This window comes from Mycteria americana, chromosome 21 (assembly GCF_035582795.1).
Source record: "Mycteria americana isolate JAX WOST 10 ecotype Jacksonville Zoo and Gardens chromosome 21, USCA_MyAme_1.0, whole genome shotgun sequence".
NCBI lineage: Eukaryota > Metazoa > Chordata > Aves > Ciconiiformes > Ciconiidae > Mycteria > Mycteria americana.
This window is the reverse complement of record NC_134385.1, coordinates 3,805,975-3,828,709: the sequence shown is the minus strand read 5'-3', so window position 1 is coordinate 3,828,709 and position 22,735 is coordinate 3,805,975. Positions and strand designations below refer to the sequence as shown.

At 47.1% G+C, this 22,735-nt stretch overlaps 1 protein-coding gene across 3 annotated transcripts; it reads right to left on the bottom strand.

The window, feature by feature from the left end:
• Nucleotides 1–2,918: 2,918 nt before the first annotated feature.
• NCMAP (non-compact myelin associated protein) lies at nucleotides 2,919–18,047 on the bottom strand. 3 transcript variants are annotated; one of them, XM_075522245.1, is made up of 5 exons: nucleotides 17,772–18,047; nucleotides 7,936–8,068; nucleotides 4,580–4,674; nucleotides 4,364–4,448; nucleotides 2,919–3,858 (listed from the first exon to the last, which is right to left on the bottom strand). In XM_075522245.1, the coding sequence occupies exons 3-5, from the start codon at nucleotides 4,662–4,664 to the stop codon at nucleotides 3,717–3,719; spliced, it is 312 nt and encodes a 103-aa protein (XP_075378360.1). In that variant the 5' UTR covers nucleotides 4,665–4,674; nucleotides 7,936–8,068; nucleotides 17,772–18,047; the 3' UTR covers nucleotides 2,919–3,716. The 3 variants fall into 3 exon arrangements, with proteins under 3 accessions (XP_075378360.1, XP_075378359.1, XP_075378358.1); XM_075522244.1 differs by lacking the exon at nucleotides 7,936–8,068; XM_075522243.1 differs by lacking the exons at nucleotides 7,936–8,068; nucleotides 17,772–18,047 and adding an exon at nucleotides 14,848–14,895.
• Between the last annotated feature and the right edge of the window lie 4,688 nt (nucleotides 18,048–22,735).

Here is a 22,735-nt window from a genome sequence, read left to right as displayed (position 1 = left end):
GGGGTTAATACAAATTAATCCAAAGTAACAGCCCTGGGTTTTAGCTAAAAGAAACTCGTACATCCTTTATCTTTAAAAAGGAAATACGAGGTTCCTTTAAATGAAGTTTGATTATACTTCACAACAGCTGCTTCCCACTTTATCAGCAGTTATTAGTGTCATACGTGAGAGACACGTGGTTTTACAGATACCTTTTTGGAAAATAAATTGGTTATGGGACTCGGGAAAAGACCTGAAGAATATTCTTCTATTTTATCTCCTTGGACTTCCAATGATCATACCTCTGCATTTTGCACAGCCAGGGACAGCGTTCGGGATCGTGTTCAACCCAGCTACTTAACGTTCCTGGCACCGTGGAGTAAGGGGAAGGAGGACTGGGGGCGCAGGCAGTTTCTGAAGTTTAGTAAAGTTGGCAACTAAACTTGGAATTATAAACTTGGAAAAATAAAAGACAAACTTTATGGGTTTGTCTGTTGAGAAATACGAGTTGCAACCTGTTAGATGGGAGGAGGACACTAGGTGGAGCTACGTGCTCGCTGCTGAAACAAGGGGGGTGACGGATCCAGAGGGGGTGAAAGCTGCCTTGCAGAAGTTTTGGGAAACAGGACTCGCTTAGAAGTGAAAATTGAAACATTTTTACTAGTGTGCACACATCAGTAAAGTGCCAGCTGTGAGACTGAAGGATCCAACCTGCTGAAGCTGTAAATTCTAGAAGACTTTCAGGAGCAAGCAAAAAATACTAATTCTTGCAAGACCCACTGCAGACCAACTATTGAGTATGCCCTTAGAAAAAAATGTTAGCGGTATTTCATTATAGGGCCTGCAGACCAAATGTTCTCATTGTCACTGCTGAATACAGCCCCGCTGGTGTTTTCTAAAGAGAGAAACTTAACCAAAGCCCAGAGTAAGGAACTAGAAAGGTCGCTTGTATCATATTGCTGAGCAAAAAGGCACTCTGAGCCATTGTGCCACTAAGTGTTCAACTTTGTATTAATTTGCAGAGCTTCATGGATAATCTCCAGCGAGTTTGTGTGAATCAGTTAATGCGTTACACTTACATTGCCTATTCTCTCCAAAGGCTTATATGGTCTGGGATTTCTTTAATAGACCAATTTGCAATATCAGCTTTCAGTTATGTGTTTGGTTGGTTTTTTTTAACGAGCAGGTTTACCTGATGGCAAGTCTGGACGCAAAGGCAGCTAAAGGGGAGTTTTTTCCAAAAACTGGGGGTTTGAAAGTGGAAGCCAGGTACCTAGACAGGGCAGGTCGAATCGGCACTGAAGCAGCTACTATTACAGGACAAGGACAGCGTGGGATTGTTCCTGGAAAACTGTTAAATCCACAGCAAATTACACAAGCGTTATAGTGGTAGTGCAGTGGAAATACAGTGATTTTTGTGTCTTAAGAAGGTGATTTTGCTTGGTCAGCATAAGCTCTGGCTTTTGCTGACAGGAGTCAGAATGGATTGTGGGGGCCTCCCAGGCTGTGCCAATATAAGGCAAATTTTACTGGCACAACAGCGTGCTTTGAATTTTTCAGAGTGAGCAATGCTAGTGTGGCCAAGGCAGTAATTCTCCTGCCAATAATAGTAATTCCACTAATCTAGAATTGCTGATAAAAGTATTGCTTATTCTGCTTCAATGAAGCAAAGTGTACTTCATTGTTTTTAAATTCTGTAAATGGAAAGTAAACAAAATTTCTTAGAAGTAGCTTTGGCTGGTAACGTTAAAAAATACCAGTAAGATGGGGCTTATCTTTTCTCAAGATCTTGATTTTGACACAGTGGCACATGCTCAGAAAACATCCTTAGCTGTCCCAGAGATAGGAACAGGAGGCCAACTCCTCTACACTTTTAGAAAAAAATTAAATTGGCACCTGCAGTCCCTTCTGAATGATTGTATCAATCATTCCTGCCACAAAAAATAAGTTAGAGAACTAGGACAAGTAAAATATTTGCAACAAGATTTAGAAACTTCACAAAACAGCTGTCTTAATATTTAGTTTGGAATTCAAACTGTGCTCCAGTTTCATACAAAAAAAATTGCAAAGTAATTGCATTTAGTTTCTGCACAAAAATACCAGTCAGTAAAAATTACCTGTTCAAGAGATGCATTCACATCTTGGAAAAAAATATATCAACTTATCATTCCGGTGCCTTGTCACTTTACTCTGAGAATTGGTCAGCTGTGTTTTGGCACCGCGTGATTTAAGGATGTAGCTATCGGTCATGGGTAAAACAGTATTGGAAAAACAGCAAGTGAACCGCTGCAGGACAAAAAGCTTGAAAGCTGGAGGCTCTCTTGTGATCAATTCAGCCAGACAACAGTAACGTCTTTCTCTACAGCTCCCAAAAAGGAGTTAAAATACCCTACTAACAGTTTTACTAAGGTCTACAAACAGGCTGGAGCCCTCTAATGGCTACAGTAGCTTAGAGCTAACCTCTGGCAGCGTCTCAGTGCAAGACACACACAATACAATAAATCCAGACGACATCGTTACCGCTGTGTCTGCTTCACGCTCTGTCCGGCCGTTCAAGTGAGTGGGTTTGTAAAATTGAAGATGTGCGTGTCAAAGAGTGGAGCTGGTTCTCAGAGCCTCATGTGCTTCTATTTAAAACAGGGTTTAACTCCTCAACTTCTTCCTAATCCTTCCTGTCAGCCAGCGTTTCGGGGCTGCTTTGATACGCGCGCTTGAGACCATGAGCCACTGAAGATCTGACAATGCTGCTGTGTGTTCGCACTCAGTGGGCTGTGAACATCCTTGGGAATTTCTTTGTGGCATTACTGTACACCCACAATCATCACCCTTGCAAAACAACATTACTTTTGGTTACTTTCTAAAAAAAAAAAAAGTAATCTAAAAATAGGTCAAGCCTAGTCTGCATTAGAGAACAAAGCATTTCAGGATGTGAGTTGTACAAAAGTAGCTGTATAAAGCCACACTTGCTTTATACTGCCTTTCCATGTTTATTTTTTTCAATTAAAGAACTTATCAGGTTTTGTGTAAGACAAAACAATGCAACTCCACTAATGAACCTAAAGCCATTCTTGGCGTGAGAGTGAAAATCCTTAGACGCCGAGTTTGTTTGCAAACGGAGAGGTTACCAAGTTTATAGAAATATTTAAAAAATACTTGAAAATAAAAAGTAACTTTTTCGCTGTCTAAAACCATACATATGTGACATTACAAACACGAAAGATGAGTAAAGATAAATACCATTTTGATACTTCCTGTACTATCCATCCTGTATAAAATAGACTACAAACCTGTTTCACATAAATCGTAACAAACCCAGGTTCAACCTGAGTTGTAGCTTGCATGTCCACATTTTTCTTCCTGTTTATTATCAGTCATTGCCGAACAGAAAAAGCTCAAACTCCCCGAGTAAGCAAAAGCTCCACCAAATACGTGTGCCTCTTTTCTTCCAACGAATGGGCTTGGTTTATTTGGTCTCTCCGTACCCAGAGCTCTGTAAGAAGGCTCACTGCCTTTCTGATGATTTGTGTGCCTCCACCAGTTGATTTCAGTCACACGAAAAGCATCCAGACCTTTTATTTTTCCTCCCAAAGAGAGAAAGCAGGATTAATTACAATCTATAGACAAAATAACAAGCTCGTTGCTATTCCAAATGCAGCATCACTTTGCTGAGGAGTCCCAGATCCACGTAAATAATAATTCCATCTCTCTTCTCTCACAGGGAGGACGAGCGTTCCCAGTTATCTGCTCTGCATGTGGATATCCACAGGTATGAAGGTCACTGTCGGATGCTGAGACATGCTGTTGCTGTTCTGCCCTAAAGCAGGTGGCATTGCTGTTTTGGTGGTTTTGGGTTCCAGCTCCCGCTTCACTCTCATGCGTCTGTAAAGGTAAAAATGAAATTGTCACCAGAGCTGGCACCTGTGGTGGTCTCTCCCATGGTAAGTATTGGGAAGGTTCCCACGGAGGCAGGTTACATCAAACAGCTACTGAAAAGTCAATACAAGCCAGGATTTCCTCCCAAAGATACTAAATGGCAAGTCAGGGCTTCTAGAGCATAGAAGTCTAGCCCGATGCCCTGAAAAGTGAGAAATCAAGCTCCTCTCTGGCAGCCTTGATGCACACAGCAGCCCTTTGCTATGTCAACAGGAATCCCTAAAAAGAGCTTCCATCAAGCACCCTCCCTCAAGAACCTCTTTCTGCTTCCTAGCAATTCAATCACAGAACGCTGACGGGGAGATTCAGGACACTTCAGTCAAGCACATGAGATTCTCCTGGAAATTTTCAGCAACAAATACTGAAATGGTCTGTTAGAGGAGAGCACACCTGACAGTGATTTTAGTTCATCTTGTCTCACCTTAGTGAAGTATAGAGCTTGGCCACATACCTGTTATATGTTTTCAATATGAGCAGAACCACTGTAAAAACAATAATCACTCCTACTACAATGGCAGCAACTATTGCTCCAGAACCTAGCGGGGAAGCAGAAAGGAAAAAAAAAAGTCTTATTTACAAAGTTGTCATCGTACTGTTTGAAGTTTGCTAAGTTCAAGGTCCATTTAAAAAAAAAAAAAAGCCACCACCACCCAACTACTGTTCTTACTCTGATAGAGACTTTGTTCTTGAGACTTTGTGGTCACATTTACTGAGAACTGAGTATTATTGATCAGTGGTGCGGCTGTCGTCATCTTGATTCGGCTACAGAAGAAAAAAAAAAGAATAGCGAGTCCATAACATATTAACCAAAATTTGACAGCACAATTCACTGATAATCAGGCAACAACCCATTAAAGATTTAGAGCTCACTAAGTGCAGGCTCACTGAACTGGGGCTCTTCATATTTTCTTAGCGGTGAAAAATCTGACCCTGCTGAAGTCAATGGAAATTTTGCTACAATCTAGTCTTGAGCAATTTCCCTTACAATATACACGGCTCAGTATTCATAGAATAAAAGAAGATACAAACACAATAATGCGTTGTTACCTCTATATTATTGCCGTTATACAAGTTTTGGATAAATACATATTTTAAATGCTTTAGGATTTTAGAGTATCATTTCGGGTTGAGATTCAGATCACTGAGCAAATAAGTGTGAAGAGTAATATGTCTTTAAGGAAGGAAAAAAAGTCAGCACAGAAAGGTTTAAAAACTCCTTTATAAAATAGAATTTAAAGTAGCTTCATTCATCTAACATGGAGAAGAAAAAACATTTAACCCCCTAACTTGAAGCTCCAAAAGTTACATGACAAACAACGGCTATCACCTTACAGAAAGAAAATATTGCAATGTGACTATGACAGAAAGTTGACGCGAGTTCGGACCAAGCACCTTGCTCGTGCCGGTGTCATTTCAGGTCTATTATTGGAAGAGGACAAGCCTGCAAGTGGATAGCTGAAAATATGCCTGCTCCTCCATTTTGGTAGGATAAAATTGTAGATCTAGAAAGAGCACCCTGTATGTTTACTAATTTTAAAAGCATTTTCCAAATGTTTTCTAAATGTGACTAGTAACCTTAGTCATTAAAAGACTCCTTCAGTCTGAGAAGGGTGTGAATACCACTTCAAACAGACCTCTGAAACCATTTCAGCTCCCGGCTTCAGAGAGCTAACACCCTCAAACTATCCATTGAAAATTAAATTATTCTCGAACACCTGATATTAGCATTGAGTTTACCATTTCAGATGCTGCCCCGTACGTACACCAGGCAGGACTCTGCTCTACTCTGTTATACTCCATTGGGATATTGTGGATCTGTGGCATGTTCTTAGTAGCTTTGATTTTACAGAGCACAAGATACAGAATAGCCAGAAAATTATTGAGTGGATAGAAATCAGTCAGTAGTAAAGAGAAGTGCAAATGTGAAAGGCAGCTTCCCTTCCCCTTCCCTCCCCTTTCCCTTTCCCTTTCCCTTTCCCTTTCCCTTTCCCTTCCTCTTTCCCTTCCCTTCCCTTCCCTTCCCTTCCCTTCCCTTCCCTTCCCTTCCCTTCCCTTCCCTTCCCTTCCCTTCCCTTCCCTTCCCTTCCCTTCCCTTCCCTTCCCTTCCCTTCCCTTTCCCTCCCCTTCCCCTTCCCCTTCCTCTTTCCCTTCCCTTCCCTTCCCTTCCCTTCCCTTCCCTTCCCTTCCCTTCCCTTCCCTTCCCTTCCCTTCCCTTCCCTTCCCTTCCCTTCCCTTCCCTTCCCTTCCCTTCCCTTCCCTTCCCTTCCCTTCCCTTCCCTTCCCTTCCCTTCCCTTCCCTTCCCTTCCCCCTTGTTCAGGCTTTCCTAAAGGTTTCTGCAAAGTAGCATCCATCAAATAAAATGCATGTAGCGGCAGGGTACAGTTTTGGGAGGCAAGGAGGACACAGCTCTGATTGCTCTTGACAGGCAGAGTGTTGTTTTGGGGCGAGGAGGCCAGTAGCTGAGTCAACACATGATGTGTGCTTGGGAGGCTCCACGAATGGGTATATGAGGAATGAGAGAGATCAGTAACCGGCAGGAAGGGAAACAGTCAATGTCTGCCTGTGTATGAAGGATCAGAATTGCAAGGTCGATTCATCAAATACTTCGATCCTCTTAACTTAAGAAGGTTGGGTTTTTTTTTCTTTAGAAAAACAAAAATAACTGTCTTGAATCTGTAACTGGGTCATTCTCCTCTGGCTGAATGATTCCTTTGTTTAGCCAAGGCCAAGTTAATTCAGCGACATGATCATCAACTGCAGTTGTAGATCTTTCCACGCTGAAAGAAGTATTTTGTGTTTAGAGTTTGCCCAGCCTTATTGTATAGCACAGCGAAAGGATTTACACACGCCTTGGAGGAACCTGTAGGGGCACCGAAGCTCGGGTAACAGCACCGTCCCCCTCTGTTTCCCCACCCATCCATTTGAAACCACGTTGATGAAGGTTGTGCCATTGACAAGCAGAGGCTGAAGAGACTCTGCATCACACTGCGGGCCGGGGAAAGCTGGGCAAGTATTTTGACTATGGACATAATTCAGAAAAAGCCACGTCCAACTTTTACCTTGTTGCTCCTGACCAGGAGAACACAAATTCCAGATTTACAGAAGTGGTTTTTTCCTCCTCTGGCTACTAAAATAAAAATCCCAAATAAAGAAGGCTGAATATTTTGATATTCAGCCATGTAATAGTCATCCTTACTACCTTTTGTCTGGTTCAAAGCACCTTGGTAATGGTGAGCTGTTTGTGCATGAGTCACCTATAACCAAAGAATTTATACTGTTGTCAGTGAAACCGCCTGTTTACAGAAAGGATGAATTTATCCAACAGGGCGTAACAATCTAAGATGCTATTTGACAAATGCATCAAATCTTTTTTTTTCTGCATTGTGTAGAAGTAAAGAGGTCCAAGGACTGTGTCTCAGGCCAAGGTGGGTGGGAGGTACCAGTCCTTAGTTCTGCCGCTTTACCTACAGCAAGTCTCAGCTCCGTTCCTCATCTATGAATCAGCAGGATTACGCCTGACCAAGCCTGTGCTGCAAGACTCAAGGACCCAGCAAAGTCCAGCAAAATCCATGGGAACCTACCGGTTTCAGGGTATTGCAGGCTGGATCCTACTCCGTTTAGAAAAACGTGGAAAATCAAGAGTGCTCAATAAAAGCTATATAGCAGGGGAGAAGAAATGGACTTTGATACAGCAATCACAGGACATTCTTTCTTTATGACACACGGCATGCACTTCCCCCTGTGCATACACACCTGCCTGGGGTTTTGAGAGCCACAAATTCACCCGTAGTTCTCAAGACTGGGGGTGGGAGCACACACTGCTGGTTATTTTTGCATCCCCATATTATGGAGCTGGAAATGTTTCCATAAAGTTAAGCTTTGGGCACGTTTCCATTTAAAACACCTTTGCAGATACAGCGTATAGGTTGTTTTGGCAAGCGGTAGCAATGCCCCCATTTATACAGCCTTCCTGCCTCCCCCTACCCTGTCGTATTTCAAGCTGAATGGCCGTGCTCATTTACGGCGAGATGGGGACCAGAGCTCATCTGTCAAGCGGCTCCTGCAGCACCTGGCAATTCCAGGAGAGGGGTGATGGGGAACAGAGGGGTTGGTCTGAGTTTTTTCCAGGAGAGCTGGACTTGGAGAGCCATCTCCCTGCGAGGGAAGGCAGGTGCTGGTTAGGAAGACACACAAATTCAGCGCTTTGCCACCCAGAAAAAGGTGGTCTTTGCATCAAGCTGTGCTGCAGGCTTTAAACTAGACACAAAGTCAGCTGTTGTTTCTCCAGCAGCAATATATACTAGTTTTGACCCAAAAGCTCAATTAGAGAATTAATTCATCCTTTCAACTGCACTGCTGCACAGCTAGTATTTTCTTCTTATATTGTGGCCCAACACAGGCTGAAAAACAGGTGATTTTTTTCCCTCCTTACTTCTCCAGGTCTAAGGAAGAGCACTGGCTGCCAGCTCTGCTGCTCTGGGACTTGATTCCCTTCCCAAAAATGTCAACAGGGCAGGGCCCTAAATCACAAAACCCACTAAGGAATGGGAAAACAAAACCCAAGACTGGTTTGCTTGATTTCTGGTTTTCTTTCTCAGTATACTGGCCATGACAGCTGCTAGGAAAGGGAATATTCTCTAGAATATTTAGAAATAGACTTGAAATTGGGCTATTCTTTTCCCTCAGGTCCTCTTGCAGATGTGAATGAGCAGTGCCATGTGAGAAGCATCTTATGCAATCAAAAGGCCACTGAGAGCTGAACTTACATGAACACTACCAGGGCGCTGGAGCTGTGCGAGGAGAGGCAAATTATCAGAGGTATAAAGCATCAGTTCCAATAAACAAATGCCAAGGTGTAATCAAAGAAGCCCAAGAGGCAGTCAGATCCTATTAAATAAGGGGGGAAGGACTTCCCACCGCATGAGCGGTAGATGTCCTGACAGTCAATGGCATCTCAGATTCATTCTCTCCTGCAAGACCCATCGCCATCCTTTAGCCTGCGAAAGAAGAGGCTGAGTCGTCAGCTACTGTCCGCACCCACCCTCCCACCGCTCGGAAGGAGCTTTGTGCTCAGGCAGGTCTTTCTGAGGCTCAGCTCAAACCTTTTGGGCTCAGCTTAGCTTGCACATCAACCTAAGCAGCAAACTCCCTCCCATCCGAGGGAGAAGTTAATCTTTCTAGGTAAATCCGGAGTTTTTCTCCCATCCTAAAAGTAACGGGGCTCAAGAGCAAGGACCTGGCTTGCAAGCAGTCCGCAGAGGAAGCGGATGGGTATTTCAGCTCTGCTCCTGCCTCCACCCGAGCAGCCTGACCTTCCCTGCCTTTGCAACGAGGTTTACCTCCTCTAATCGCAGTGAACACCGAGTGGTTTGAACCTGCGCGTTTTATTGTTCCCTGCTGTTTTCCAGCAGCGGGGCAATCAATTGAGTATTCGTGGCACAGTGTGGAAAGGAAATAGGGTTATATTTAAGAGTCACAAATTCAGCTTCAGCTCCCCATAAACAGGCAAACCATCCACCTTCAATTGAAACAGCCTCGCGGCAGCGCAGCCACATGCTCCCGTGCTCCCCTTCCAGCAGCATCGTGAGCCATAAGAACCGGGAACATCGCCGGGGGTTTGAGGCAAACTGTAATTTCAGAAAGTAATAAAAACACAATGTGCTTCAGTGAGACCTGAATGTGCCTGAATTTACCTTGCGAGGCTCTAAAGAGGGAGGAAGGAGGAAAAAAAACCCCAAGTTCAAACTGGCTAACGGGAGCTAAGGCATAAATGTGGCCTTAGGCAAACAACGCTGGTCTGTATGGAGCCTGTGTATTAGTACGTGTCCTGATGTCAGACCAGCACCTTTATATAAGCATTTGTCTCAGGTTCTGGCATGAGCTCTCCAGGTTTAGCTGTTGTTAAAACATGTATTAAAAGCATTTCATTTCCTTGCCAAGACGAAGTTACACAAACTGCGGGCAACTCTACTGTGCAGTAGCAGCACCAAGAAAAAAAATAAAAAAAAGTCATTCTACCTGCGTGGGGCTAATTCTGTCTTGCGAGGGGCTAAAAACCCTCAGCTCACACAGATGACAAGAACCGAGGAAGTGAAGACAGGTCCCCAGAAAGGAACGCCCTTGTTTGGAAAGCCATGCCTGGAAATATGAACCAGATAGACTTTGTCGTTGACTTGCCCAGGAGCAATATCTAAACCAGACTGTGGACTGCAGATTTCCCAATTCTAATTTTTTTGCCTTAAAATGCTGGGCCACACACATTTCTCCTCTCCCTCTGTGTGAATGCACTTATTCATGGGAACTACAGTAACTCCACCATGTTCAGCAAAGTGCATTCACATCACAGAAACACTTCTAGATCCTTCAGGGTAGGACTGTCTATGCACACAAGCCAGGATATGGAAGCAAAACAAGCCAGAGGTATTTTCCCACCGGTTCCAGGCCAGGATCTAAGGCACACTTGGGTTAGAAGACTTGCTTAGACACTTGTGAAATACATGTCAGAACCAGGATTTGAACTTAAAATGGAAGAACCCCACCATGCCACCACCACACTGTTGAAGGTCCTGCAGCTCAAAGCTTGCACTGCTCAAATGTAACCTCCGGTTGGGTTACAGAACACTTCACTGGGGCCTGTCAGGTTGAGCTCAGATGCCTGTTGTTGAATTTTTTATTTTTTAAACACCCTAACTCCCCCTCTTTCACTGACAAATATCGGATGTGTCATCTAGAGCTTCCCACTAACTCTGGCCGGTTGTCTGGAATTTCCCAGCCTGGATCCAGGCACGCTTTACTACTTGTCCTAAGTTTCCAGGCAGACCCGTGGAAGTCGGGATGCATAAAAGCCCCTCCATCCAGAAATGCTAAACACCACTGAAATGTTAAACTAATACATCATCCAAAAGAAAATGGTCTGTGTAATGTCCTGTGATTATATAGTAAGGCTCTTTAAAAGGCATTTACAATAAATCATTTGGTCCAATGGTTGCATTTGCAGAAGACGGAGTTACTTCATTATTTAGATCTGAAGTGATTCGTTTAAGAGGAAATGGAATAACGTTTTAAAACAAAACTGCCATTTACATGCAACACACAGATGATATATGAAATATCAAGAGAGACCTGGGAGCAATTCTGCAGCTTATTCCTGAAAGGAATGCTAGAGGTTTTCTTTTGTTGGCAGCTTTTTTTAATTATTATTAGAAGGCTCTTATTCTACATTTTTACCTTATGACTGTACACACACAAGATGCTAAATTAACCAACTACGAGTGGTGCAATCAAGAGCTGGCAAATAAGAAGTCTCATGGGACCCACCTTGTTATAACGAAGAGAGAAAGGTGCAATACACTGCTTGGTCTGGGGCTTTTTTTGGAGAAAGGATTCCTTACTTTCCAACGACACAGAACCGTGTCTCAAGACTGAAAGCAAAATAATGCACAGACTGAGCCCACCGATTTCCAGGTTCATGAGGTGGTCTCCAAGGCTCAGGCAGCGTCAGTGCTATCTCTTGGTTTGCCCTTGCAATCAGCAAAGCCCTTTCTAACAGCGCAGCACGGCATGCGAGTGATTTGTACCTCCTTCGGGGCCGGAGCTAGCTCCCAGTTCTCTGCACTGTGTCAAGACCATACATCATTTTTTTCCTCAGCTGTGCTCTTCCACCAGAAGGCTTTGTCCAAGCAGATACTGAGGGGTTTCTGTCCCTTGGTATCTGGGCATCCTCCATTTCAGTCATCGCTGCACAGATTCAGTAGCTCTGCGAGTATGGCTGCACATCTAGAAAGCTGGGATACATCCCCTGTGCAGTAAATCCCACGCTTTCTGGAAGGGATCGGCTGAACTTCTCTATTACATTTTACAGCAAATTGGTATAGATACATCCCTGCATCCCAGAAATGCTGCTTATGTGCTAGAGGCAGCTCACATGCACACAATTCAGCCAGGAAAATCAACACGAGGGACATGAAGGACAGCCAATTCATAGTACAGAACAAAGCCTGAGGCTGATTCCCAGCTCATCTGGACTCAGCAGGAGCTGGAAGTCCCTTCCGTGCGCAGAGATATTAGCAGAACCGTATTTCTGAGCAGCAGCTCCCACCAGTGCCCGGCAGCATAATTAACCTCTGATTTGGGAGTGAAAAATGCAGTCTGATGGATTACAAGACTCACCACAGCAATGGGCGAAGAAAATCCACCTGCGCTCATGCACTTAAAAAGCAGTGACCGTGGCAGGAGGCGCAAAGCAGCACAGGAGCCCAAAGCCCACATGGGCTCCACAAACGTGACGCAGTCCGGACTCTTTGCTTGCAATAAGGCGGCTCTACCCACTGCACGCTGAGAAGGTCCCATGCACCGTGCGTGTTCCTGGGAGCACTCAGGTGGGGGGCGCAGGAGGGAAGGATGTGTAATTAGCAGTTAAATATTACCCTGAAAAAACTGATTCGGAAAGAAGAAAAATGCCTCCAGGCACCTCTATGAATCTCAAGGCAGGAACGACTCACTGGGGAGGGCGAATGAGAGTCAAGGTGACAAATTTTAGAAACCATCAACGCGTGCACTCAAATGGAAAACAAGAAAATTAATCTGAGCTGAACCCTCGGTTAGAGTCTGGCAGTGGTCAGTGGCATCGTGTCATGCATCCCGCAAATCACACTACCCAACAATTTGTCTCTGCTCTTCAGAGAAGTCCCAGCAACGCTGGTGGCAAATTCAGTGGATGTGGACAAATAAACCACAAAAAAGCAGCTTGCCCTTGAGGACAGTCTGCTTCTGCTCTTGCAGCGGAAAGTCAACCCTGCTTCGTGCACGTAATGCTCTCTAGAAAAGCCCTGTTACTGCAGGACTCCTTTCAGCTCTTCAACAATGTCTTTGGAAAACTCCCTACAGCTTTTCAGATTCCTAGAGAAGACAGTTTAAAAAACATTCCAGATTCAGTAATGCTTGTGCAGAAATGATGACCAGGCTCTGTACCTTGCTGAATCTGCCGTTTACTGAAAGGCTGGAGCAGTTCAGGAGATTACAGTGTTGTTGAAATCCGCTCTCACCTGCATTTTCCATCAGGGCATCCGCTTTACTCCGGGCACAACCCATAAATGCTCCAAAGCAGGAGAGAGGGGATTAGGACTGAAACTCTGAGCGTGGGAATTGCAGCATTAACCCTTTTATTTAAAGGTCAGAAACAGGCATCTGTCTGAAAGTCCAGTATTAAATGGAAGATCCCAAATAGTTCCCAATTAGAAAAGAAGAAAGAAAAAACCCGAACAAAAACCAAGGGACTGTGGTATGGAAAAGGAATCACAGCGCAGAAGAGATTGGTTTCATTTAGGGCCAAAGTTTTCAATAAATGGAACTTTAAATGGAATATGTAACTACAACCACTTCGAGAAAGAAAATGTCCCACCACTTCCAGATCAAACCCCTGATTTCTGGGATCTAACCCAGACTGAATTGGTCTGAATCTGCGTTCCTGCTCTGCAGTGCAAGGTGTGTTTTCTGCACGCTCCCTAGAGCTCCAGAGCTCCTCAGAAAAGACAAGGCAAAGATTGCTCGGGAAAGAAAAAGAGGAACCAGGAATGGAAAATAGAGGAGCATTTCCCTGCTAGTCCAGAGCTGGATAAACTCACATCTCGCTGTGGACTTGGACCTTCAAAAGGCCACCACTCTGGCCAGCTGAACTGCTCTGGGAGACAAAACATTTCTCTTTGCTCATTGAAACTTCTCTCACAAAAAATAGATATTGCAGCTACGCTCTCCTACAAGCAGAAGTCTCTGTCGAGCCGAGGACATGGTCCAGACATCAGGACCCTTGTCACCACTCAGTATCTGTAGCCAGGCTTGGCACTTGGTCACAGTGTGACCAGGCAGAATGGGAACTCTCAGGAGGCCCTTACACATCAGGGATCTGGAGAACCCAGAGACGAAGAGGAAATGGCAGGGGAGAGGAGCTGGAGCGGGGCGAGGACGGGCTTGGAAATCCTGGGAACAAGCTGCACGGTGCAGCCACTGCCCGCCGTGAGCTGGTAGCCTGCGGATGCCGAGCCAGGCAGTGGCTTGTCACTGCAAAGCACTGCAGGACAGATGTCACACCTCAGCCCAGTTCTCACGGGCAATTCAGAGAAGAGCGACTCGATGCCCCATTTCGTGTTACTGGAACAGGACCGATAGAAACCACAAAAACAATGTCAAAGTATCATATCCAGCTGGAGAACAGCATGAAATTAATTAACATCAGTAGCACAGGGCAGATCTGGACTCCTGCTGTGACATGCAGGTCTGGAATCAGACCCAATTCCGAAGTTTCCCAGAGTTCAGGGAGTTTTTAAATCTCGTCTGGCCAGTTTGCATCCCTTCCCTGTAAAGGGCTGGCGAAGTTACATGGGTGCAGCAAAGCAGCTTTCGGTGGTGGTTCTGACAGTGAAGAACAAGAAGGAGGTTTTTAGAGACGCCGAAAGATATTCGTATAACCATATCGTATACACACAGCCTCCTCTCCCCCAGCTATCAGTGACCTCTCGTGAAGAGCCCAGCCCAAAGAGAAGAGGGGAAACCCAGTAAAAACGTCTCGTGCTTTGCCTAGATGTACGGGGAACTTGTCTCACAGGACAAAGAGCTGCTAAAATACTGTCAGCCACTTGGGACAAGAGAAGGAAAAAGGAGTTACCTGGAGCAAATGAAGACTCGTCAGGACAATAACAATCAAAAAAAGGAGACACACAAGTCAAATGCATTGAAATCTGTACATATCCTCCACCTTCCTTCCCAGCCAAACCCAACCATGGCTGGAGTCCAGTATCATTTGTGAATGATTTCCCCAAACCAGGACTGGGATCCCAGGCTGGAAAACCACTTCTCCCAGTTCCCATACCATCGCACGCCTCCCTGGCAAGTCCCTTCTGTTCTCCGAACCCTTCGTTGCCTGTGGGCAAGTCACTTACTCCATGGCACGTAGATGCCAGGAACAAATCCAAGGAGGAAGGCAATCCCAGATGTGCCTTCAGGCACCCCTCGCTACATCCAGCAGAGCCAGAGAGATGGGAACAGCTACTTCTGGATTTACCTTATACCGAGCTTCCCATGGGACAGGGCAAACACCCACGGCTCGCACTGCGACCCACAGCAGGCTGAAATGAGTTCACACCCTGAGCTGCCTTCCATGTCAGCGAACGGCTCTCTGCATTTATCAGTACAAACCGTAGCACGTGAATGAACACGGCTCCTGTTTGCTGGCAGACGGGTGTTCATTTTTCTTCTTCTAAAGACAAATACATTTGCTAGGTCAAGAGTTTTGAGGCTTCCATTACAGACTAAAAAGTAAATAGGAAACTCTGGCTTTCCAAGTAATTATTTGGGTTTCTATTCTGCTCCGAGCAGAAGCACGGAACGGCTGTGCAGCACGCAAGGCTGCGGTGCTTCGGACCGGCACAGCAGATGATGGGCGGCCCAAGTCCCCCAGTGCTGCTGTGATGATCCATGGGCTCATTTCACCCTCCTCAGCCTGAGCACTGCCAAGTCCCACCAAAAATCTCCTTCCTTTGCCAGCACGCAGTTGAATGGTTAGATGCTGATGTTAGGTGGGATAAAGCTAGGTGTGTGTTTGGTCCCGGGGGCTGTCTCCATCCAGCTGGGGGGATGCGATAAAGGCACACTCGCCCAGCCTGGTGCTTGAAGCAACTGCACCATCAACCTCGTAGCTGGGCCGGGGGATCCCCGACTGGTAGCCGGCCCCAAGCAGCTGACAGTGAGGAAGCACCATGACTCCAGGGCCCCTGGAATTAGGTTATAACTTTGTTGCTCCATGGTGGTGGTTGTGAAAACATTAAGCTACGTATGTCGGTGGGAAACTGGATGACTCAGACATCCCAGCAGCTTTTTTTTTTCCTTGCTTTCCTCCTCTGCGATCTCCATTCATGCCTCAATATCATCTCTCCCTGCAAGAGGCTTAACGAACACTATAGGTTTTGGCTGCATTTCCTGATTTCTGTGACTCTCAATAAAAGCACCACAGTCATCCCCACCACATTTTTTTCCTCTCCCACATGCCCAACAATAGGCCAGGTCAAGGCTAACTCGCCGGCCCCCCACCAAACCCCCTCCTAACACAGCCGCTCTTCAGCAATGCTGATCCCAGCCCGGCACAAGGGCATGAGATCCCAGCACGTGAGGTATCACCCTGGGGAGCAGGGGCTGCTTTGGGCAGCCGCCAGCACCCCGCAGGGTGTTCAGCATTGATGGAGCGAGCATAGTAGCTGCTGATCTGAGCCCACCGTAGGCACTCGGCGTATCACTCACGGGCTCCTCCAGCTCCTTTGTGTGCTAAATCCTGACTGCTTCACTGTTTTTTGCCGTAAGTAAGAAGAAGAATTTAGCGTAACTAATAAAAGTCACGCTTTCAGCAGCAGCAGACAGATAGGAGCAGGGCTGGACTGGAAACCTTCATGGATTACCGCCAACAGAGGAGCCAAGTCTACTGCCAGTTGTGGATTGGAGTTTTAGGACTGTTGTCCTCTGCCTGCAGCTCACGCATGCGGTACGATGTGCTCCCCAGCTACTGGACTGGACCTTCTGCAATCCAAGCTGTTCATCTACCAGAATAATGCAAATCTCAATACTGTTGTAAGAACCTCCCAAAGTTTGTATATCCTTCAGTTTTTTCTGCATTAAAAAATAGAGAGAGAATTCTGTACGCAATACCGAAACGCAACTCCTGTCGCTTCACAAACAGCAGGACGAAGGCAGTCGCGAGACTTCTTCAAGTACTGTATATGCAAACTTGTTGAATCGATGAGGCGCATTCCTCTCTTCCAAGAACACTGTGTAGACAAGCACGTCGGCAGTGCGATACTTTACACTTAGACCCGATCCTCCATGGGAACCCTTCAAAGCTCCCAGCGAGCCTAAACCTGGCATCCCCAGCCCAGGTACCTGTCACACAGCAAGACAGGAATTCTTACGGGGCCATGAAGTCACCGGTTACTGCACTGCCTTTGTCTGCTGCTTTCTAATCACTAAATCAAACCCTCCTGCCCAAACGCTCCATCCAGCACAATGTATCGCATTAGTGAAAATTGTTGACAAAATACTGTGCTTCCTTTAGCAAGGACTTCCTGGGGCATTAAGTACATTAATTACCATGAAAAACCAGAAATCGCAGTTCAAACCTGTCAGCAGCTTCAGCATGTTCCCAAATAATGAAAGCAGTTAGAGTTTTGTTCTGTGCTGGAGACGCTCAGCGAACTGTAACACAGTGCTCCAAGCTTTCTAGTTCTTTTCATGTTAAATATTAGCCTGCCAGCCCTTTCTAGCACGCCGCTCAGCAGATTTTAAAAAAAAATAAATAAAAAAAACAAACAAAAAACCTCACCAACAAAACCTTATTTATGGTGCTGGGGTTGAATAAGTCAGGACAAGAGATTCAGCACATCTGCAGCGATGAAAGGACACTGCTGGCGAGAGAATAATCTCTCAAGCAGACTCGCAAACTCCTCTCCGGGGAGGAAGCAACTTGCCGGATCCGTTCCAGTCCCTGTACCTTAAAGGTTTCCAATTAATGAAACAACTGCTAAAGCAGAAAATCCTGCGATGACATCTGCTCTGTGCTTCTTTCGGCTTTAGAGTTACCGATAAAGAACTTCGCTGCACGTAGAAGCATTTACTGCGGTACAGACGATCGCTCGCACATAAACCTGGAGTAAACCCCACTGAAACGGTGACTGGCAGCCCTTCGGCTGGCAGCAGAAAGCAACGTCGAGCTTCGGACTTCGAAAGTAACTTCGAGAGCAGAAAAGCTGAATTTATACCACTTCACCATACAGCCAGCCCTCTGCAAGCCTTCACCCGCCCCGCTGCCGAGGCTACTCACGGGAGGATGCTGCGGGCTTCAGGAGCTCATCACCGGGCCGTGCTCTCCCCGCAGCCGAGGCGACAGCGGTTCCCTCCCCGCCGTCCCGGTCCCCGCCGTCCCGGGGCTGCCGCCGTCCCGCTCCCGCCGCCGTCCCGCTCCCTCCCCAGCCGGGCCGGGGGAGCCCAGCCCTGCGCTGCTGCTGCCCGGCGGGCGCGGGGAGCCCGGGCGGTGCCGGTGCCGGTACCGGTTGGCAGCCCGGCCGCCGCAGGTGATTTTCCCCCGGGGCCGCCCAGCCCGGCCCCCGGCGCCGCCTCCCCGGCCCGCCGGGAGAGAGGCAAACCGGGGCTCTGCCCGTGCCCTCCCCCCCGCCGCAGGCACCCTCCTCCCGGCGGGGCGGGAGGGAAGGAGGGGAGAAGGGTCCGACACCGAGACGGTCGGGCAAACAGAAGCCGGGGTGAGCGGTTTCGGAAGCCCCGGTGCTGCCCCGCTCTGCGGTGCGAGGCGTGGACGCGGCCGCAGGCTGCAGCCGGCACGGGGCTGCGAGAGCCGCTGCTGCCTCCCGAACGCCCGCACCCCGCGCACGTCCCGTTCCCGGTGCCGCTGGGCTTCGGTCCCTTCGCGCTGAGCCCTTTCGTGGAGGCACCTGGTCAGGCCCTGCTGGGCTCCCGGCTGACCGGGAGATCTTCAGAGCTTTGAGGAACGGGCTGACTTCTGCGGGACTTCAACGGCCAAAGGTCTTCCAGGCACTTTCGGTAGAAGAATCCCAAACACATCCAGCCCAAAGCCCAAAAAGTGGTTTTGTCTACTCATTAGTAGGATCAAAAGGATCAAACGGGAAAGAAATCCTTGCCTTTAACCTGTACTTAGTTGGCTTTGTTCTGCATTTCCCACTAATGAGTGGGGAAGAAGCGTGTGACCACAGTCCCTGTCTGCATTTTTCATGTGGAAATCACACTTATAAAAGGGATCTGTCCCCCGCCCGGGGCCTGCTGCTGCTCCCACCAGAAACCAGGAAACCGCATTACCAAGCCTGCAGCCCTCGGTCTGGCCTCAATTCATGGTTTACGACTGTTGAGCTGCTGTGCAGAAGACGTTCCCCCCATCCTGCATCTCAGCTTCCCCGTCTGCAGCCAGAACTACCACCACCAATCTCTGTTATAAAGCAACCTGAAACATGCGGATGAAACCTGCCCGTTACAAAACCCTGCCTGCGTACGGGAAGGCAGCAACAGAACAGAACAATCCATAGGCAGTGGATTTCTTGGGAAGACCGGAGTACGTCACTCACGGCTACCCAGCTTCCATCGATGACTGACTTCACTAGAGTGAAGGTTTGACTGTAAATGAATCTATAAAGGATTGATTTTTGGCCATTTAAACCTGTGAATCCTCAGACCAGACCTTGCCTGCGCTGGCATAGATTGTGCGCTGGGATAACGACTTCCTAACTTCTTTTCAGGGCTTTTACAAGTAACGATTAATCAGCTACCACCGGGTTGTGTAACAAGGTGGGTTTATCTGCGTGTTTCCTAATGCATTCAGCAGAAGAAGGGATTTCCACATGCTGCTGGGTTTGTAACATGCCACTCCAGCGAAACTCTTCTGCTCCTGCCTGTCTCTGCTGTGTCACGTGGGCAACAAAGTCCAGGGTGGGGGTCTGGGCTGGCATCCTTGACCTGGAGCTTTGCTTGAGTTTGAAACTGGTAAGAGACAACCAGTGACCTGATCCAAGATTTTCTACTGTGTTTACAACTTCTCTTTGGGGACAGCTCTAGGAAAGCTGGGGCTCCCAGCAAAATGAGTTTCAAATGCTTGGCTTGTGCCAGCTGGAGCAAGAGAAGTAAGGATTGCTGCAGGTCCCACACACACCACCATGCAAAAGTCGGGCAATGACAGCAGGCAGCTTCTCATTGAACCCAGCGGGGAACGGTGCATCGCTCCCCAGCATCCTCCCCAAGGGCACGCTCGAACGGCTGCTCCATCCCTCCACATCAGCATCTCCTGCAGCTCCGTGGGACTGAGCTGCCTCCCGCACTGCGCCCTTCTCCCCGTCCAAGCATGGGTGCCTTTCGCTTCCAGTAACCCGGAGGACAAAACTTGTGCCGACTGGTCTAAACACACGAGTGTCTGCAGCCATGGAGCGCGGGTATCGCAGCCTCTGCAGAACCCCAGCACGGCCACATTTCTAAGCATTTCACTGATAAGGCATTGCTAAAGCAAACAAGCTCATTAATGAATCACTGGTGGACAGAGGCAGGGCTTGGAGAGAGCGCGCTGGCTTGTTACTGCTGGCTCAGCCAGAGGGAAAGATGAAAAAAGATCTAGAGGGCAAACGGTTTCATCTCGCACTTGAAATATTTTCAGAGCTGGAGAACCTACTCCTGACAGAAGCTGGCAAGTAGGTGCCTTCCCTGTCCGCCTTTAAATGAAGCCTTCAAAGGGAGGACCAGAACTTCTCCAGCCCACAGCTGGGGTTAGCTAAGCAAACAGTAGAAAGATAAATCAGGAGCTGGCTCCAAAAATCAATAGCTCATTTAAAAATCACAAAATCGAGAGTATGTATCAACATTCACAGGGATATTTTTTCCTAGTGTGTAAATCACAGTTTTTCCTTTGCAGCCATGAAGGACAGAAAAAAACCAGACCAAAAAAAAAAAGGTAAGATTCTTACACAATCACGTTTCTCCAGAAGCTGCTGCTTTAGAGAAAGCATCAACAACCGAGACTCACGAAAGATGGCAACCTCAGGAGACTGCCCCGTCCCAGGCTGCCCATGCAGCCTGCAGAGAAGTCCGGATTAAAAATTAGGTGCTTCCTTACCGTGCAGCTCTCAGCTTCTTCCCATGTGAGAAATGCTTCATTCTGGGTCACTCACAAGGCGGCGGTGGAGGAGTGCCCTTGACAGATCCCACGGGAGTCATGAACAAGTCATGACAAAGAAGTCATGACGCAGCACTCCAAAGCGACCACCGCAGCAGGGAACACGAGATGGGAGACGGCTCATACCCAGCTGGAGCCAGGCAGTTCTTCTGCCAGGACACTCTCTTCCCATCAAGACCCAGTTATAAAAGTGAGGGAAACTAGAAATGCTTACGTACAGCAACTCAGTTATGCGAAGAAACACAGTACCTGACGCTACATCTCACTGCAAACGTACAAAATCCCCTTATCTTGCTTGGGCTTGCGGCTGTGCTCTCTGCCCAGATGAGGAGCGTTAGTACCTAAATGCAGCACTTGGCATTACACGCTCTTTTCAGTACAAAATAAGATATACTGAAAGCAGGAGACATCATTAATTCCACTCGATTCAGCACGTATTTTTCCACTCCGTGAAATAAGATTGAAATTGAAACTGTCTTATGACAGGGTTGCTCTGCACATTGGTACACACATACTACCAGACAGCGAGGGACCAGAACCAGGCAGGCTTTTGGGTCTCTGCGGCTCTGGCTGCGTAACGTCTTTGGTTACTCGGTGCTTTGAGCTGGGAGTCGGAGCAGAACACAACGCTCCTAAACGTCTGCGTTTTCCCTGATTTGCTTATTTGAGCTGGCTGGAGAAGGCAGGGAAAGGGCAGCAAACACATCCACAACCGGCAGCCCACTTTAAGCCAGCTCTGGAGGAGACAGACAAATCGGGGTCAGGTACACAAGTGTCGCCACGTAAAGCACTTCGGGAGCCACTGATAAAGATGTCATATATAAACCTAAACTTGCCTTGCTGCCAGTCACCTCAGCAGTTGCACCAACGAGAGAGCAACAACCACACGTTCCATTTTATGAGTTGGTGTTCAAGTCCCAGTGAAGATTGTAAGGAGCAAACAAAATAGAACCTATCACTGCAGCGAACAGGTATTTATCTCCTAAAGAAACATTTGTGTTTTCCTAACACAGGTCTTGCTTCAGTTTGGTGTTCACGATTGACTGGTTTCTACACCGAACCCCAAGCTGAGCCCCACAGAACAAAAACACAGAGGCTTTTTCACCAGAGTTTAAGAATTAAGAGTTTCAAGATCCAATTATTTAGCAATTATTTTTTTTTATATAGCTACAAAGCCCCACATTAGTCACTTCCAGCTAAATCCTTTTGCCTCAATCACACTAAAAGCCTGTGCAGATATCACAGCTCCTTAAAACCACGGATTGACATCTCAGTAAGGATTACTCACCATTCATCTTTTCAAGGGAATAAATTTAGTTTGATTGGTTTCTTTACAATTACTGCCTCATCCTGCATGAACAAGAACGAACACGAGGTGCTCTCCTGGGAACGGGAGCGGTATGCCGGCTGCCTGCTTCCCCTGGGTTCTAGCTCTCTCTGTAAAGGGGCTTCTTTCAACAGCACGCGCTCGTAACTTGGAAGAGGTACGAATAGTTACATGTAAGTTAATAATAATAATTAATAGTACTAGTCCTAACTCAATTTAAATAGTACAAGAGGGGAGACACCAGCCACCGTGACTGTCAGACAGCCCACGTTAATGTGGAAAGAGGAAAAAAGTTCTGTATTTTCACCAAATTCCTTTCCTGTTGTCTTTGTGAATTGTTATGAAACCCAGAGCAGCGAGGTACGTTGTAAGCTGTTCTCCAGATCCCCTGTTCCCTCCTCCAGGATGAAACCAGAGCGGATCTACATCTGGATCTGGCGTGAGGCACAACTGGATCCCAAACAGTCCTAAGCAGTGGAGTCTGCCCTGCTGGCAGATCCCCAGCCTCGCACAGAGCCTACCGGGCAAGGTAAGGCTCCGCACAAACGCTTTCTTGCCTCTTTGCCATAAACCTTTCAGAGCATTTATGAGCTTATACAAATACATACAGCATGGCACGCCCTTACGAAGCTGCCAGGCCTCAGAGGCTGGCTTTACCCAGAAGCATGGGCTCTTACCTAACCTTGCTCCTCCGGGAGCTGTTGGGATAAAGCCGAGATTCAATTCAAGGTGAGTTTTGGACAGGGACTGAAATTTTGAAGACACCCACCCACAC